The 15,609-nt window shown below is 42.0% G+C and overlaps 1 protein-coding gene across 5 annotated transcripts in view; it reads right to left on the bottom strand.

Moving 5' to 3' along the window:
* Positions 1 to 15,609, bottom strand: part of zc3h18 (zinc finger CCCH-type containing 18) — a 51,958-nt gene that overhangs the window by 14,365 nt on the left and 21,984 nt on the right. For 4 of the 5 annotated variants that reach the window (XM_083973740.1, XM_083973743.1, XM_083973742.1 and 1 more), the window contains exons 10-13: positions 11,508 to 11,690; positions 9,068 to 9,193; positions 8,124 to 8,216; positions 7,691 to 7,969 (exon numbers count right to left, since the gene is read on the bottom strand). In XM_083973740.1, the coding sequence (XP_083829866.1) occupies positions 7,691 to 7,969; positions 8,124 to 8,216; positions 9,068 to 9,193; positions 11,508 to 11,690 (681 nt within the window). The remainder of the gene's footprint in view (positions 1 to 7,690; positions 7,970 to 8,123; positions 8,217 to 9,067; positions 9,194 to 11,507; positions 11,691 to 15,609) is intronic. The other variant, XM_083973744.1, reaches the window with a different exon arrangement.

Below are 15,609 nucleotides of genomic sequence, written 5' to 3'. Positions count from 1 at the left end.
ATAATACTGTTATCTCAATGAAAAGTACTGAAACAGATGTATATGTAACAAAAAGAGGCAATTTATTATTTGGCTGGTTAAAGATTTACTTGGCCGGTATTTTTTATATTTTTTTTCTTGAACAAGGGGACTCTGTAGCGGCGTCCTGATGGGAGCGGGTGGGTGGGGTCTTATGTGATGGTCTTAGCTCTCCTTATGACTGCTTGAGTATGGAATTCTGATAGTGGGGTTTGAGTTTTGCCTGTTATTTTAATTACTTGCTTGATTGATGATCTGGGAGAGATTAGATTTGTATTTTACTGAGGTGTGTGTGAACCAGTTAGGGCTGCACAAACATCAAATTTTAATCACGATCACGATTTTGGCTGCCACGATTAAATTAAGATGATCGTCGGCGATTTTAACATTTAAAAAGCGGGCTCTGTTGCATATCAAATCAAGCATTTTCTCAACCCAATAGTCAGCCGACCACCAGGGGGCGACCGAAAGGTTAGGGCTGCCGAAACAGCAAGCGAGTGCACCCTGCAGCAGCGGCAGCTTTCTGTTGACAAGCAAGTTATCAGAGAGAGGAGAATATGAGAGGAAAAAACACTCAAAGATGTGAAAAACGGCAGCCAGGAAATGCCAGGAATCTCAGAATAGCGCCGCAAGTTTGTGTACGTCCCTCGATAATTTGATTGGTTTGGATTCTGAACCAATAGAATATACTCGCGACAAAATCGTCACGCTGCATATCAGGACACCTTCGCGCGAGTTTTCGTTGGTGTGAGAGTGTGAGATGCGATGTCGGGAGCAGCATCTGGAGGTGAGGAGCAGCTTGTGCCTCCTAAGGGCTCCACTTTCATTGTGTGGAGGTTTTTTGGTTTCACAGAAAGTGATGCTGACCAGAAGGCGGTCCTGTGCAAAGAGTGCCGCAGGGTTGTGTCTGCGCCACAGGGCAATACAACAAACTTGTTCAACCACCTGAAAAAACACCACAAACCCAAATATGATGAATGCATGAAGGCCAAAGCTAACGCTGGCCCACTAAATCCCCGTCAGTGTTCAGCGCCAGCCCAGGCAACAATAACGGCAACCCTGCACCGGGCAACGCCGTATCCCTCCACCTCTCAAAGACATGCAGAAATAACGGATGCCATAACGTTTTATTTGGCCAAAGACATGTGTCCAATAAACACAGTGAACAACGAAGGCTTCAAAAGCATGGTCAAAACACTGGACAAGAAGTATGTGATCCCCTCGCGCAATTATTTTTCCAAAGTGGCATTACCTGCACTGTATGAAAAATGTCGGGGGGAAATAGAGAGGGAAATAACAGCAGTCAAGTATTTCGCAACTACGACTGACCTATGGTCCAGCAGAACAATGGAGCCATACCTGTCCCTGACAATTCACTATATTGACAATGATTTTACAATGAAGAGTCGGTGCTTGCAGACATCATTTTTCCCACAAGATCACACAGGAGAAGCTATAGCCCAGGGACTGTGGGAAGCACTGGCCTCATGGAGCCTGCAAGAGGAGAGACAAGTCTGCATCACCACAGATAATGGATCTAACGTCGTCAAGGCAGCTTCTCTAAATAAATGGATGAGGCTCCAGTGCTTTGGCCATAGGCTCCATTTAGCAATTGGCGAGTAGGAATAAAAACGACAATTTAAAAAAGTACACAATTGAATGGTACCTATGTATTCTGTGCTAATATGATGGAGTTTGGTCATCAAATGTGTAGGCATTTTATTTATATTTAAATTGCTTTACAAATGACCAGATAAAATTACAGACAAATATATAAATAAATAAATAAACAAATGATTGAAATAAAACATCTGTATCTTAACTGACCAAAATTTTACTGTGTGTGTGTTAAGGTGATTTGTATCTATTTATGTACAGTTTTTAGCCTTTTATTTCATGTGATGCTGGGACAAACTAATTTCCCTCCTCTGGGATCAATAAAGTTCAATTAAATTCAATCCAATCTTAAAACAACACATGAAAATAAAAGATTTAAAAGGAAAATGTATGCAAGGTTTGTTTTGTTTTAATTATGAATCTCATTTTCTTTTACAGAGAATGCAATGAAAGATCCTCGGATTGACTGTGCAGTAGGGATCTGCAAAAAACTTGTGAGCAGTTTCGGCGTAAAAAGGAGCTAGCACGGGCTCAAAGGAGCTGAAGCTTCCAGAACATGGGCTGAAGACGGAATGCCCCACAAGGTGGGGGTCAAGACAGGCAATGATTGAAAGAGTTCTGGAGCAGCAGAGGGCCATCTCTCAAGTCTTGTCTTCTGACAGAAAGTCCAGACATCTCATCCCATCATGGCAGGACACTGAGATCCTTGAAGCCATCCACAAATCCCTCCACCCTTTGACTGAGTTTACTGATGCACTGTCCAGTGAGAAGTATGCCAGTGTTTCCTTTGTGAAGCCAGTCCTCCATCTCTTCACTTCCTCCATCCTCAAAGTGAACGATGATGATTCAGAGCTCACAAACACCATCAAGACAAAAATCCTAACTTACCTGGAGGAAAAATACAAGGATCCCGAGACACAAGAGCTGCTCGACATGGCTTCTGCTCTGGATCCCCGTTTCAAGCTGCGATACGCAAGTGAGGACAGGGTAGAACCAATCCAAGCCAGACTTGTGTCTGAGATGGCTGCATCTGTGAGCATGGTAAGTAATAATTGTAGATACATAAATACACTATTTGTTATAAATTCAAGAAACTAAGTGGATTGAAATGTGCTAAAAAGTAATTAATGTGCTGTAATCTACATTCTGAATGTGGATGTCAATTTCATTTGACTGAATTTGTTATTCATATTTTATTTACCATGCACTTTTCAAGGAGCAGGGCCCAAGTGATGGGACTGCAGACAGGGCAGAGGATACACCCAGCACATCCAAGAGAAAGAAGACCTTGGGGAGCTTCTTCAAGATCACTGAGAGAGCCAGCCCAACCCATCCTCCTCACCAAGCTGTAGCCTCTGAGCTTCAGTCCTACCTGCAGTGTGCTGACCTTGATAGTGAGGAGAACCCACTGGACTGGTGGAGGGAACATCAGCGAGTCTACCCCTGACTGTCAAAGCTGGCCAAAAAATATTTGAGCATACCTGCAAAAAGTGCCCCTTCCAAGAGGGTCTTCAGCACTGGGGGAAACATAGTGACCTGCCTTCGGTCGTCTCTGAAACCACAAAGTGTTGACAGGCTGGTGTTTCTCGCCAAAAATCTGTAGGCCTGTACTAGTATGTTCCTGTTCCTTGTAGTATGTGCCTTTTCTGCATAGGCTTCGTTTTTTTCATTTGTTTGCACTTTATGATTGCACTTTGCAATGGCATATTTAATTTTTGCCCTTTGTCTTGGGTAAATTTTAGGGCCGGGACTTTAACGCATTAATTACGATTAATTAATTACACAAAAATTAACGCGTTAAAAAAATTAACGCATTTAAAGCAATACTTACCGATCTGGCATTTCACTCAGCACAGCACAAACATTTGAAAATCAACAGCTCCACCTCCCTCACAAGTCCCACCCACCTTTCCCTCCTCCTGCAGCTCCACGAGCCCCCTCCCTCCCTGCTGCATGCGTTGGCATGGCAACGGTAAACAGAACAGGAACGCGAGTGAAATGGGAACAACACAAACAAACACAACACCGGAGTTTTAAACCGTATAAACGGACTCAGTGATGATGACTGATGAGTTTTATAATAAACTGTTGTTAGCCTACTGCTACTGGAGACGCAGGGGAAGTGATTGTTACAGATTACAGTTCTCAACGAGCCGGGCTGGCGGCCGGACCAGCGCCACCTGATGCGCTGGTTCAGGCCGAAAATAAATCCAGACCGAGCCGAGTCGAGCCGCGCCGGTCCAGAGTTCCACCGGGTCCGGACCGCTGAGAACTCACAGAGCTAACAGTAGCCTAGCCGTTAGCACAGAGCTAACAGTAGCCTAGCCCCCTAGCCGTTAGCACTGGATGCTTTAGACACATGTGACTTCCTGTGTTTACGTATCACTCGGGGCTGCTCACTATCAACGTTACAATATCAGACATGAAACTCCACGACCAGCTGCGGCTGCAGTTATTGGTCTTTTAAAAAACTATTTATTTCCAAAAACCTTCTTTCTTGTGTGTGTTGTGACTCTAGTCTCCTCTGCTCTCTGTGTCCTGCTACTGCTCTGTCAATAAGCGTTCTTCCTGGTCGGGAGGGGGGAGAGGAGGAGAGGGGTGCACAAAGTGATTACAGATTAAGTAGGTTCGGTCGCTCGTCAAATCTTATTAATCGGACCGAATAATATTATTGGTCAGACTTTTCTCAGAATTATATGAGAATGAAAAAATGATGAGTTTTTAACCCTGTTGGGTTTCTCTTACATTTTAATGTATCATCAGATTATTAATAGCATTTTAACTTAGACAAAGAAATGTGCAAAAGTTCCAGAAAGGTAAGTATTGCTTTAATCGCACTTATTAAAAAAAAAATTCGATTTTTTTTTTTTTTTTTTCAATTTATTTATTTATTTTTCTCACGTGTGTCTACGTGCGGTGCGCCTTCACGCGAGAGAGGCGGCAGTTTGAGGGGCTGACTGGCAGAGATGAGAGCTGGTGAAATGCTAGCATGGTTATTTAAAACACCATCTCTGATCTCTGCCTGCACATAGATACACAGACACGGGCGCATGCTAAATGCGCTATATAGCGCTAATTGCTCAGCTGCAGCGCTATATCTATGACCTGTCACTGTCACAGGTGCATCTCATCTCATTATGATAGGACTTCACCCTCAGAGCTCTGTCTTCAGACTGTCCTGACCTGTCCCTGAACATCACACAGGGACAACATGGAGCAGCCTGTGTGATTGGTTACTGAGTTTTATTAATGTTTACATCAGGCTGAGTTCAACAAATCAGGTTATGCTACTGTGATTTAAGTAGCCTAGTTAAATACTACAGTAATCATCATAGTGTATTGGAAGGAAAGACCATTTCATCTGTATGTATCAAATATCGATTAATGAATTAATCGATAATTTGCATCCCTAGTCTGTTGGTCTTGGTTAAGTACCACCTTGAATGCTTAAGCTTATGTATTCAGTCATTCAATGGTATACTAAAATCCATGTGAAAAAAAAATGCTTCTCACTGTTCTCAGGTCAAATATTTATATGCGATTAAAATGCGATTAATTAATTACAAAGCCTCTAATTAATTCGATTAATTTTTTTAATCGAGTCCCAGCCCTAGTAAATTTTATTTTATTATTTATGATTTATGATTCTTAAAAAAGAAAGTGCAATAAAAAGACATGTTTTACCGAACATAATGAATAGTCGTGATTAATAATCGTGATTACAATATTGATCAAAATAATCGTGATTATCATTTTGGCCATAATCGTGCAGCCCTAACCAGGATGTGATGTTGAAGGTCAGGACAGATTCAATTAGTGATGTGCATGCCATTGGGGAACCTAGCGATGGCTTCTGTGTTACAGATCTTATCTGTCATTTCTAAACCGAGCACATTGATCTGAAGTTCGTACTGCAGGTGGCTTGCTTACTGTAGGTAAATACCTCACACAACTTCTCGTCAAATGAGAACTATCACATTAAAGATGAGGACATGAAGTGAAAATGATCACAGCCCAGCATACATAACAGAGGGAACTTAATTAGACACGGTCAAACAAACAAACTTTTCTGAGCAACTAATTTAACAAACACACTGTTTGAGTTGTGTGTGCCGCAGTAACCGAGACTTCTCTCTGCTCTGCAGTCTGCATGTGGGGTGTTAAGTGGAGATCTATTAACTGTAGCATCTCACTAATAGGCAATGCTGGTCAAACGGCACATTAACGAAACCTACACAGAAAGAAGAAAGAGCAGCCAATTACAACGTAATAGTTTCAGACACATGGTGGTGGAACTCGTGGTATTTGACTGGCATCTTGTCATCACAGTACGGAGAAGCCAATCCTAAACCAGCTGCATATCTGACTGAATCTAGTTGTGTCGGGTTAAAGTCATTCCCCGTCTTAATGGAACCACAAAGAGACACGACAGCTATCTGGCCAAACGCGTGTCAAACTAAATGATACTCTGCTTCGCTGCCCCAGGTCATATCACTAATCTATACATCTGTCAATCCAACTGTTGTGTTGTGTGTGTCAGCATAAACAGGTACTGGAACTGGTTTTCCTGGATATTTTCCATGTTGTATGACCCCTTCTGCCCACATACACACCTACATACACACATGAAAACAGTCTCACACTCTCTCTCTCTATGTTATTCCCTGCCCTTTAACTGCTCTTCCTCTCCGTCTCGCACACATACACACATGGGAGCACATGTACGCAACTTACAAATATGTAGTGTTTCCACAAGTCATCCACCCACTCCCTCGCCCACACACAATACCTATGGTCTTCTTCCAAAAAGCACAGCAGGGGGATACACCCGCAGTATCACTCATGGCACGACAAATATGCAAATGTAAATGTGTTTGGAAACACGGCTCTGCTTGATGCAATTCTATCTTTTCATCCACTGTTGACATATTTTCTTTGCAAATATGGGCCCAGTATACAAACCAGAGGAAAGCCTACATTCTCCCTCGCCCACGTACACACACACCCAAACCTGACGGCAAGACAGGGTTTCTCTGCAACCCACGCTATGCTCGGCAAGGAATCAGAACCAGTTTTTTCATTCAGTATCATAACACACGATGAAACCTCGCGGTGAGATAATATCTGTGACAGGTCCCAAGACTGACCACTAAACTGTTGCAATTTAACACTGTGACTGATGACAAGTCAATCTATTTCTTTAGATATTATAGACAGAAACCAAGGCCATGTGTTGAGGCTGCTAGTGAAACTACTGTACTGTAGCGTAAAATCACAAAAAGACCAAAACAAAACGCAACAAATCCTGGAGTAAATCACTGGGTATTGCATTTGTTTTACATTTCCATCATCATGGTACTGTGGAATTTTCCTATTCATGAAATAATTATGAATTAGTAGTTGAAGTGATTAGTGATTCAACATTGTAAGTACTGAGTGCATATAAATGGACATATAAATGGACACTTTGTACTTTTTTGTTATTCTGTAACAGAGACAAAGAAGGGTACAGATAACAGTAGTGATAACTGTCCTGTTGACATACAGTAGATGATGGATAAGCGGTATCCATTTAAGAAGTACCACCATTAAAATCTTAATGATAACCATATCCAAAAACAAAATGATGCACAACATCTTTATGAAAAAACAACAATCAAAAGACTGGATTAACTGCTTAAATACATGTCACATTCAAAGACTGGTTCTTGATGAATGGCCCTGCTGCTTCCATTCTACTCTCTTCTTCTCCTTAATTCTCCATAACTGGAGAGTCAGCTGCCAACCGAAACTGTACGTTTTCCAAATATGTGATCATCATCATCATCAACTAAAATGTTGACATTGTCACAGCTTCGGTGTCGTGTCTGCTAACAGGTCACACTGGATCTAAGTGAACCAAACCCCTTTCTCTTCCTGATTCCTGGAAGGAACTAAATTCCTTTGAAATCAAATGTAATCCAAGAGTCTGACCTCGTGGGTGGATAATAAAAAATGTATGTATGCAGCACTTCCTATTGTTTTAATACCAAGGGCTTGAAGATGAGACACCTACCTCCGAGGAGGGTGCTGCTGTCGTTCTTTCCGCCTTCCCTCCCTTGGGTTGGGAGGTTTTCCAGGTTCCCGTGGTGGCAGTGGTCTTCCTGCTCCACTGCTACTAGCCCCACTACCTGGGCCGCCAGCCTCCCGAGGGTTGGGGGGAGGCTTTCCTCCCTCTAGAATTGGTTTTGGGGGCCGACCCTGTGATCCCCCAGGTGCAGGAGGGCTGGGAGCTTTCTTCATGGGAGGCTTATCCCTGCGAGGGGGGGGCATGGCACCGGGCTTCACTGGTACACTAGGAGAGAGAAAAGGCAGTTAGTTACTTTTTCTTGCATGTACACAATGACAGAATGTTTTAGCTAATGATCAATACATAATTATTAGTAAATAGACATGATGCAATATGACGATGAAGAATTGTTCGATCCTAACAGATGATTAGGATTTACCCTTTGGCTAACATAGGAGAAAGTTCTGGTTTGTTCTTTGCGTTTCTTGGCGCCGCTGGGCTTGATGAGGGCGATGTGGAGAATGACCGAGACCTATAAATCAATAATGCTGTTGTCAATACAGTGTTCTTATGTTGTTCAATTTCAAGGTTAGACCACGTCACACACACGCCATTCAGAAAAAAATAAGGAGTTGTGTTTTGTTATATTTCAAGTGTAATTGACTCAACAATCGAGGAAACGCAGCTCATGTATGTAGTGAACACAAACCTGTTGCTGTTCATTTCCACATTCAACATATATTTCTTTAAGCCCAGTGTATGCCTTCTCTTAAAACACATATGTGGCTCTTTTTTTTTTCACACATGACAACCCTGAATTTAAGGAGCCTTTACCTAGTGGAGTTACGTAATGTCTGAATCAGCTGGACAGGCTGTGAAAAAGACTCTCCAGCTCCCAGCACAAAGTCACCTGATGCATGAATGAGTGGGTGCATCGATGACATCTCTACCCTGCCACGCTGTGCCATATCTCACTGCAGCTGTGGTATATAAATGACCAAATGGAGAATTAATGGGTTGTTTCTTGCAGTCTCCTTCCAGAAATTAGCCCTCTAACACTAGTTCATACTCAGTGGGCATACATAGTATATTAGAGTCATCTTAACTAACAAATGTATGTCACTTCTCCCTACAGTATGTCACTGAAGACGAATATTAAACACACATTACGTACATTAAAATCATACTGTCAACAGTCTCCATTTCGTAGTTTATGTACTGAATGTTTCCCAGCTCTGGTGTGGCTAAAAACACATTTGATACTATTATGTGGGTGAACTAAAAACGCTGTCTCAACATGTCTTCAGGCTGAAGGGAGGTAGAGAAAAGACTGTATAACTGACTTTATTTGCATTGATACAAACCCAACACAGTTTTGTGTACCTAGAGCGGCTGCCGCTGAAGGAGCTGCGCTGGGAGGAGTGGCTGGAGTAGGAGCTGAATGAGGAGGAGCGGCTGCGAGAATGAGATGACCCAGAGCCTGTGTAGGATGAAGAGCGAGATGAAGACCTGCCAAACACACAAACATAGTTAGGATTAATGAATGACTTCTTGAACAATGATCATTGCCTTTTTTGCCTTTGCATCCTACACACTTGAAGACCAACCAAATGATGTCCAGACCAGGAGAGGGATCTAACCTCTATAGAATCGAGGATCCATTCAATAACGACCTGTAGCTCTCACCTCTCAGGGTTCGACATTAACGGTTGTTTGATTGCCCGGGGCAAGTAAAAATTACCGGTAGGCAGGTAGAACCTGTGCAGACTTGCCCAGTCGTGCAAGCATCGATTTAGATTTTCTTATTTTTTATTTTCAGGCTTTTTATGCATTTATTTTGAAAGGACAGCTGGAGAGAGACAGGGGAGGGGGGAGAGATAGTGAGAGGCTGACACGGAGCAAAGGGACTGTCAGGTGGGATGGAACTGGGTCTCTGCAGCGGGTGTGCTCTACCAGGTGAGATATACGTCGCTCACGGCTCGTCGTATTTAATCGGTGAGTTCACCGAGCGTTTCAGTGACGGTGAGCGGCTTCATTAACGCCGCCGCTGTTTCAGACTCGGGGCAGACGCACCGTCACGCACGCACTAACAGTCACCTGTTACCGTCCGTTACCATACCGACGAGCTAACGTGTACTTTTTAGGTTATTACCCTGTTGTCAATAAACACACGTGGAGACGGTGCTTCAACCGAACTACACAGCTGTTAGATGACTGGCTGTTTCCCCGTCACTGCTCAGTGTCCTATATCCTTGAGTTTTACAGGGGCAACTCAATAAACTAGAATAACATGGAGAAGTCTGGGCTATCTCCAGTAGTTCAAGTCAAATGGCCCCAACCAAGTACTGAGAGCATATTAAAAATGCTTTTTCAAATTGGTCTTTTCTAATATTAATTTTTTTAGATGCATTAATACTGAAGCTAAATTATCCACTGTCCACTGCAGCATGTGAATGCAATGAAAAGAATAAAATCTGATGGAGGAGGAGCCAGCTATCTGTTAAAATGTTGGCCATGTTTTTGGCCATTAAAGGCCCTTCAGTTCAAGATTTCAACTGTGATCAGGCATTAAACAGGTGGCTGATCTGTTCAGATAGGGCATGGAGGGTGTAACTGCTACTGGTCAAATAATGTGAAAGAGCAGTTAATTTTACATGTCTGCAATGACTGCCATTATAGATAATAATAAAAACTGCTTTCTGAAGAAAGAAGCGTTGTGTAGTGTTGCATATGGTCAACAGGAAGTATTTTAGTAAGATATAAGTGATGAGCAAAAGTATGCACCACACCACCAGAAAAAAAACCTAGGCTGGGCAAGTAAGAATTGAGATGGGGCAAGTAAATTTGAGAAGTACTTAACGTCGGACCCTGCCTCTCTCCCTCTCTCTTCCTATCTCTCTTTAGCATGGAGAGAAATCAGGACAGGACACAGTGTAACCCAATAAAGAAGTATCTAGAGGCCCTAACCAGACTAGACGGCACCGTGAATCTGGAGTTTTTATTCAGAATTACCCAAGGTGGGTTTTTTTTATCACGAGGGAAGGAAGGCAGGTAAAAAAAAAAAAAAAACCTGCCACATGAGGATAAATAATGAAGTGTTAAATTGTAACAATTGTGTTATCTTGTGAAAAATGTACCAAACAAAGAGGTCACGGCCCTGATCTCCACTTCCCTCTTGGCCAACAGTTTAATTTGTTTGCACATATTGGAAGTAAAGCTTGTTTCAGTGCTCGGAGTTGACCAAAAATAATTCTTTAAATTTGTTCTTTCTTTTTTTTAGATCTTATCTGGAGTCAAAGCACATGAATCATAACCTGATACAAGGCTGTGGCTGTTGTTCTTTGTATTGTACAAATGTCACTGTGCTAAAACTGAAATTTTATCTTTCAAGTTGCAAGAAATGAAGCATCAATTTAAAAAAAAATCCCCTTCATGGTCTCTTATGTGTTTTCTAGAGACCAAAATCATCAGTGTTTTTGCTACCAGTTCTCAGCCACAGACGACACTGTGCTGAGGGAAATAAAACAAGTCTGTAATGCTAATTACTCAAGTTACAAAACAACAGACTGCCAACAATGTTTCTACACTTTGAGTTCACAATATATTTACAATATGCTAGTTTGCCCATCTGTAAAAGATCATCACTATGCATTTTGTCTGCCATATAAAGTAGAGAAATGTAGATTACTTGTGTGGATCCATGTGACAACAGAAGGTTAATTATTAGTAAAGACACTTAACCACAGCAGGATTCTATCAACAGTACTTGTTTTTAGTCTGATGCAGTCAGACTTTCATTATGGAAACGAGGAGGAGTTCATACCTGGAGGAGTTGGACAGAGAGACGGAGGAGCCTGAGGGCCGGTGTCGCCTGCGGCCTCGTGGTGGAGAGCCCAACCCAGGTCGTCTCCTGGGCGATTTGGACCGACGCCATGGGTCCTTCCACTCATCCGGTCGCCTCATCAACGGAACAATCTCCTTCTTAGAGGGAGGCTCCATCGGCCTGCTGGAGGGATTGAAAAGCTGGTGAAAGGCTGGTCAGAACAAGTGGCAGAGCAGAAATAAATCGAACTCAACTTCAATATCAACTGAAGCATTTATGTGCTTTTTAAGAATACTAGTGTTTACACATGAGAGACATTATGATCTTTTTTTTTTCAGGGTTTCCCCCATTGTATTATAAGCCAGGTTTTACTTGCCCCCCCGCCAGGCTAAGCATCGTTTATTAATTTTTTAAAATAAGTTTTTGTACTCCATCAACATGTGATCAGGTGGGCACCGGTGGGCTACCACCGGGCTTAACAAGTTTTCTGGGGGAAACCCTGTTTTTTAATAGGTGACTGAGCCCAAAGAGCTGCAGTGTTTCAACGAGCACTGCCGTTGCCACATTATGAGCATACCTGCTAAGATTTCACACGCTCATTAATCAACAAGCTACAAATGATATACTTGCACAGTGTGTGCACAACACCTAACTTTATCTTGGAAATGTTTCAAGTCACTGATATAAAGCTGCCTAGTGCAAGAGGATAGCAGTGGCAGAAAAGTCAAAGTGAAGCCGTGAGGTGGAAACCCACTGGCCTTACTGCAGCTGAGATGTGTAATTGTACTATATTCAACCATAGTGTCAGGAAAATGCGTGTTAATCCTTTGGAATTTCCTAGTTTTCTGCATTAATTTGGCAATTTAATGCGATCCAATCTACATCTAAGTCACAAGTATAAAGTTTAAACAAACACAGTGGGTCTCATTCATGAAACGTGAGCAGCACGGATTTGTGTGTAAACTCTGTGCAGCGCAAATTTACGTGGATTTCCGCATTCATCAATCTTTTAGTAGTGCAGATTTTTTCGTAGCTACTCACAAAATCTACACCTGCTCCGGACTGTGTGTAGCACTTGTGTAAATGTAGGAATGCAAAGAAATGCTGCTTGTCACTGTTGAAAATTACAATTTTAATCCGTATTACTCTCTCTCATGTTCAAAATACGCCGACGCCTTTGAAAGACGTCATTTAAACATGACAAACAATTAGAAATATTTGGAGAGAGAGACGTTTTAGGGATCGGACACGCACAAACACGTCAAGGCTCCATCTTATGATGATAATAATCTGATATAAAACCGGAAAAAACTTTTTTGTGTTGCTACACGCTCGGTGGGCACACACTTCACCCTGCGCAGCAGCGCAGTCGGCACCGGTTTGGATGGAGCTGTGACAGACGGCTGGTGCTTCTGTAACAATATAACCTGCCTATATAACTTCATGTGTTGATACAACTATGCTCCTCTACAGCTGAGGCAGTGAAGAGCCTCCTCCTCCCGTCGCTGCTGTAGCTCTGTAGTTGTGTGTATTTTTTTTTTTCATGTGTCAAATCGAACTATTCTGGCTTTACTTCTTAAACGGTTCTTTAATAAACCAAGGACACTTAATTCACTAAATCTGTTTCTTCCCTCCACGCCTTTGACCTGTCCCAGTCACACCACTACTAACAGAAGAGAATTAAATATTTTTTCTGGACTCCACTTCACCCAAAATGACTTCGATTCCCGATCGCTCTCAATTCTCTCTCTCCCTCTTTCCTTGTTTGCGTCATGGCCGCAGGTGAACAGGTTGCACCTACCTCCTGATATGGTGGTCAGGATCTCCTTATATGGCTATTCATGTATGGAGATCTATGCTAATTGCTGATCACCGGGGGCGTGTTGTTAGTTTACGATGGGTGGGCATTCATGATCTTACACACGTGCTTACGATCAAATCTGAGTTTCCCGCACCGTTCATGAATCCGGAGTAGAGTTTTAGTAGAGTGAGCTTTTATGTGCAAATCTACACACAGATTTATGAATGAGACCCAATGTACCTAATAACACACAAACAAGTATAATACTTAATGTCTATATTGAAGGTTGTATTAGGTGACTGAGCCTAAGAGTTGCAGTGTTTCAACGTGCACTGTCGCTGCCACATTATGAGCACACCTGCTAAGATTTCACACGCTCAAATGCTATAATAGTTCATGTCTTTATTGAACATATCCATTAATCATTCACAGTGCTGGTGGAAAAAGTAAGTGAACCCTTGGATTTACACTCAGGATGAATTCTGGACCATTGGTCCTGACAGAACTGCTTCGGCTCAGCCATGTTCTTAGGATGTCTGGTGTGAATAGCTCATTCCACAGCATCCCTATTGGATTCAGGTCTGGCTCTGACTGGGCCACTCCCAAAGGTGGGTTTTCTTTTTTTTTAAGCTACTCCAGATTAGCTAGATAGTAGATTTATTTCAATGTTCAGTGTCCTTGGCCTGCTGCATCTCACAACTTCTACTGAGTTTCAGCTGGTGGACAGCCACCCTGACATTATCCTGTAGGAAGCCTTGATAAACTCTGGAAGTCATTTTGCCCTCGATGATGGCAAACTGTCCAGGCCCTGAGGCAGCAAAGCAGCCCATAACCATGCTCCCTCCACCAAACTTCACCTTTGAGATGATGTTTACATGCTGCTATGCAGTGCCATTTTATATCATACGTTGAAGAAATACAAAAAAAGTTAAATTAAATAAATAAAAAACCCAAAAATTCAATCTTAGTTTCATCAGACCACAAAACATTTTTCCATTAGTGTTGTGGAGTGGCAAACTTCAGGCCTGCAATGGAAAGCAAAGCAATGAATGCAGAAAACTAGAAACTTCCAAAGGGTTCACATACTTTTTCTTGCCAGTGATTGGCACCAGGCAAGTATTTTCTGATTGACTGGCTGAAAGTTTAATTTGGGTTTACATACATATAAATAATCTGACAGAAACTGAATCTCGATGAACACATGAACACAACACACTGTGTTGCAGTGACCTAAATTCCTGATAAGCTGTGACCCATTTAACTTATTATCTAAAAAAAAAATGGTAGACCAGAAACTCGAAGTCAGTCAGTCATTAAACCAACACTAAGGGACTTTTCAACCTTCATATAATATTTTCATAACTTTTGTGATGGTACATCGACTTACGACTTACTCTCTCCTCATTGGATAAAGGTTGTAGGATACAAGGAAAGTTTTCTCCTCGGCTTACAGCAGAGCAGAGTGACTGACAGACCCGTGTTTCAGACCAAACACTCTATATAAGTGATTGCCGTTGGAAGATATAACTATTTAAGACTTATATTAACATAAACATTCCGCTTACTTTTGCTTTTACAGCATTCACTTAAAGCTACAGTTGGCACATCGACAAAATCCTGGCGACTTTTTCAGAAACTTCAGAATGATCATTTCAGGTCCCTACATCAACCTCTGCCACTGCTAAATTTTGCTGGCACCATTTGCACAGTTACTACAAAACAAAAAAGCCCTCATGCCAAATGTTGAGGAAAGTGACAAATCCATGGATCTGGGTGGTTCATCACAAGCACACAAGAATACACACTGGGTTTTTCAGGTGCAGCCCCCTTGTCCAGTGAACCAGAACAAGACAACCAAAACAGGCTGGATTTGAACCTACAGCAACTGCGACTATTTGCCACCTCATTGTTGTGTCACAACATGAAGTCAATCGAGTCAACCAACTACGTGGTTGCCAGCTCCGCCCACCAGCTACCTGCTGCTGGTGAACAACACAAATGAATAAGACTGCACAGCTAAGAAGCTGGAGACGGACCAGGGGACTGTTGCAGTTGGTTCTGCTAAATGGATGGACAAAATGAAAACATGAGAAGTATACTAAGCAGAAAATTCGGTAACACTTTACAATAAGGGTCCCTTAATTAACGTTAGTTAGTACATTATTAAGCATTAATTAACTGTTTACAGATATATTAACAACCATTACTTTGTATTACTTAGCATTAGAAAACACATTAATTAAGGTAGCCTATTAGTAAGCAGTTAATTCATGTTTACTACTCAAAGTTAGTTCATAAATT

Source organism: Trachurus trachurus, assembly GCF_905171665.1.
Source record: "Trachurus trachurus genome assembly, chromosome: 6".
NCBI lineage: Eukaryota > Metazoa > Chordata > Actinopteri > Carangiformes > Carangidae > Trachurus > Trachurus trachurus.
The sequence above is the reverse complement of the archived record's forward strand: the minus strand, read 5'-3'. Positions and strand labels throughout refer to the sequence as shown.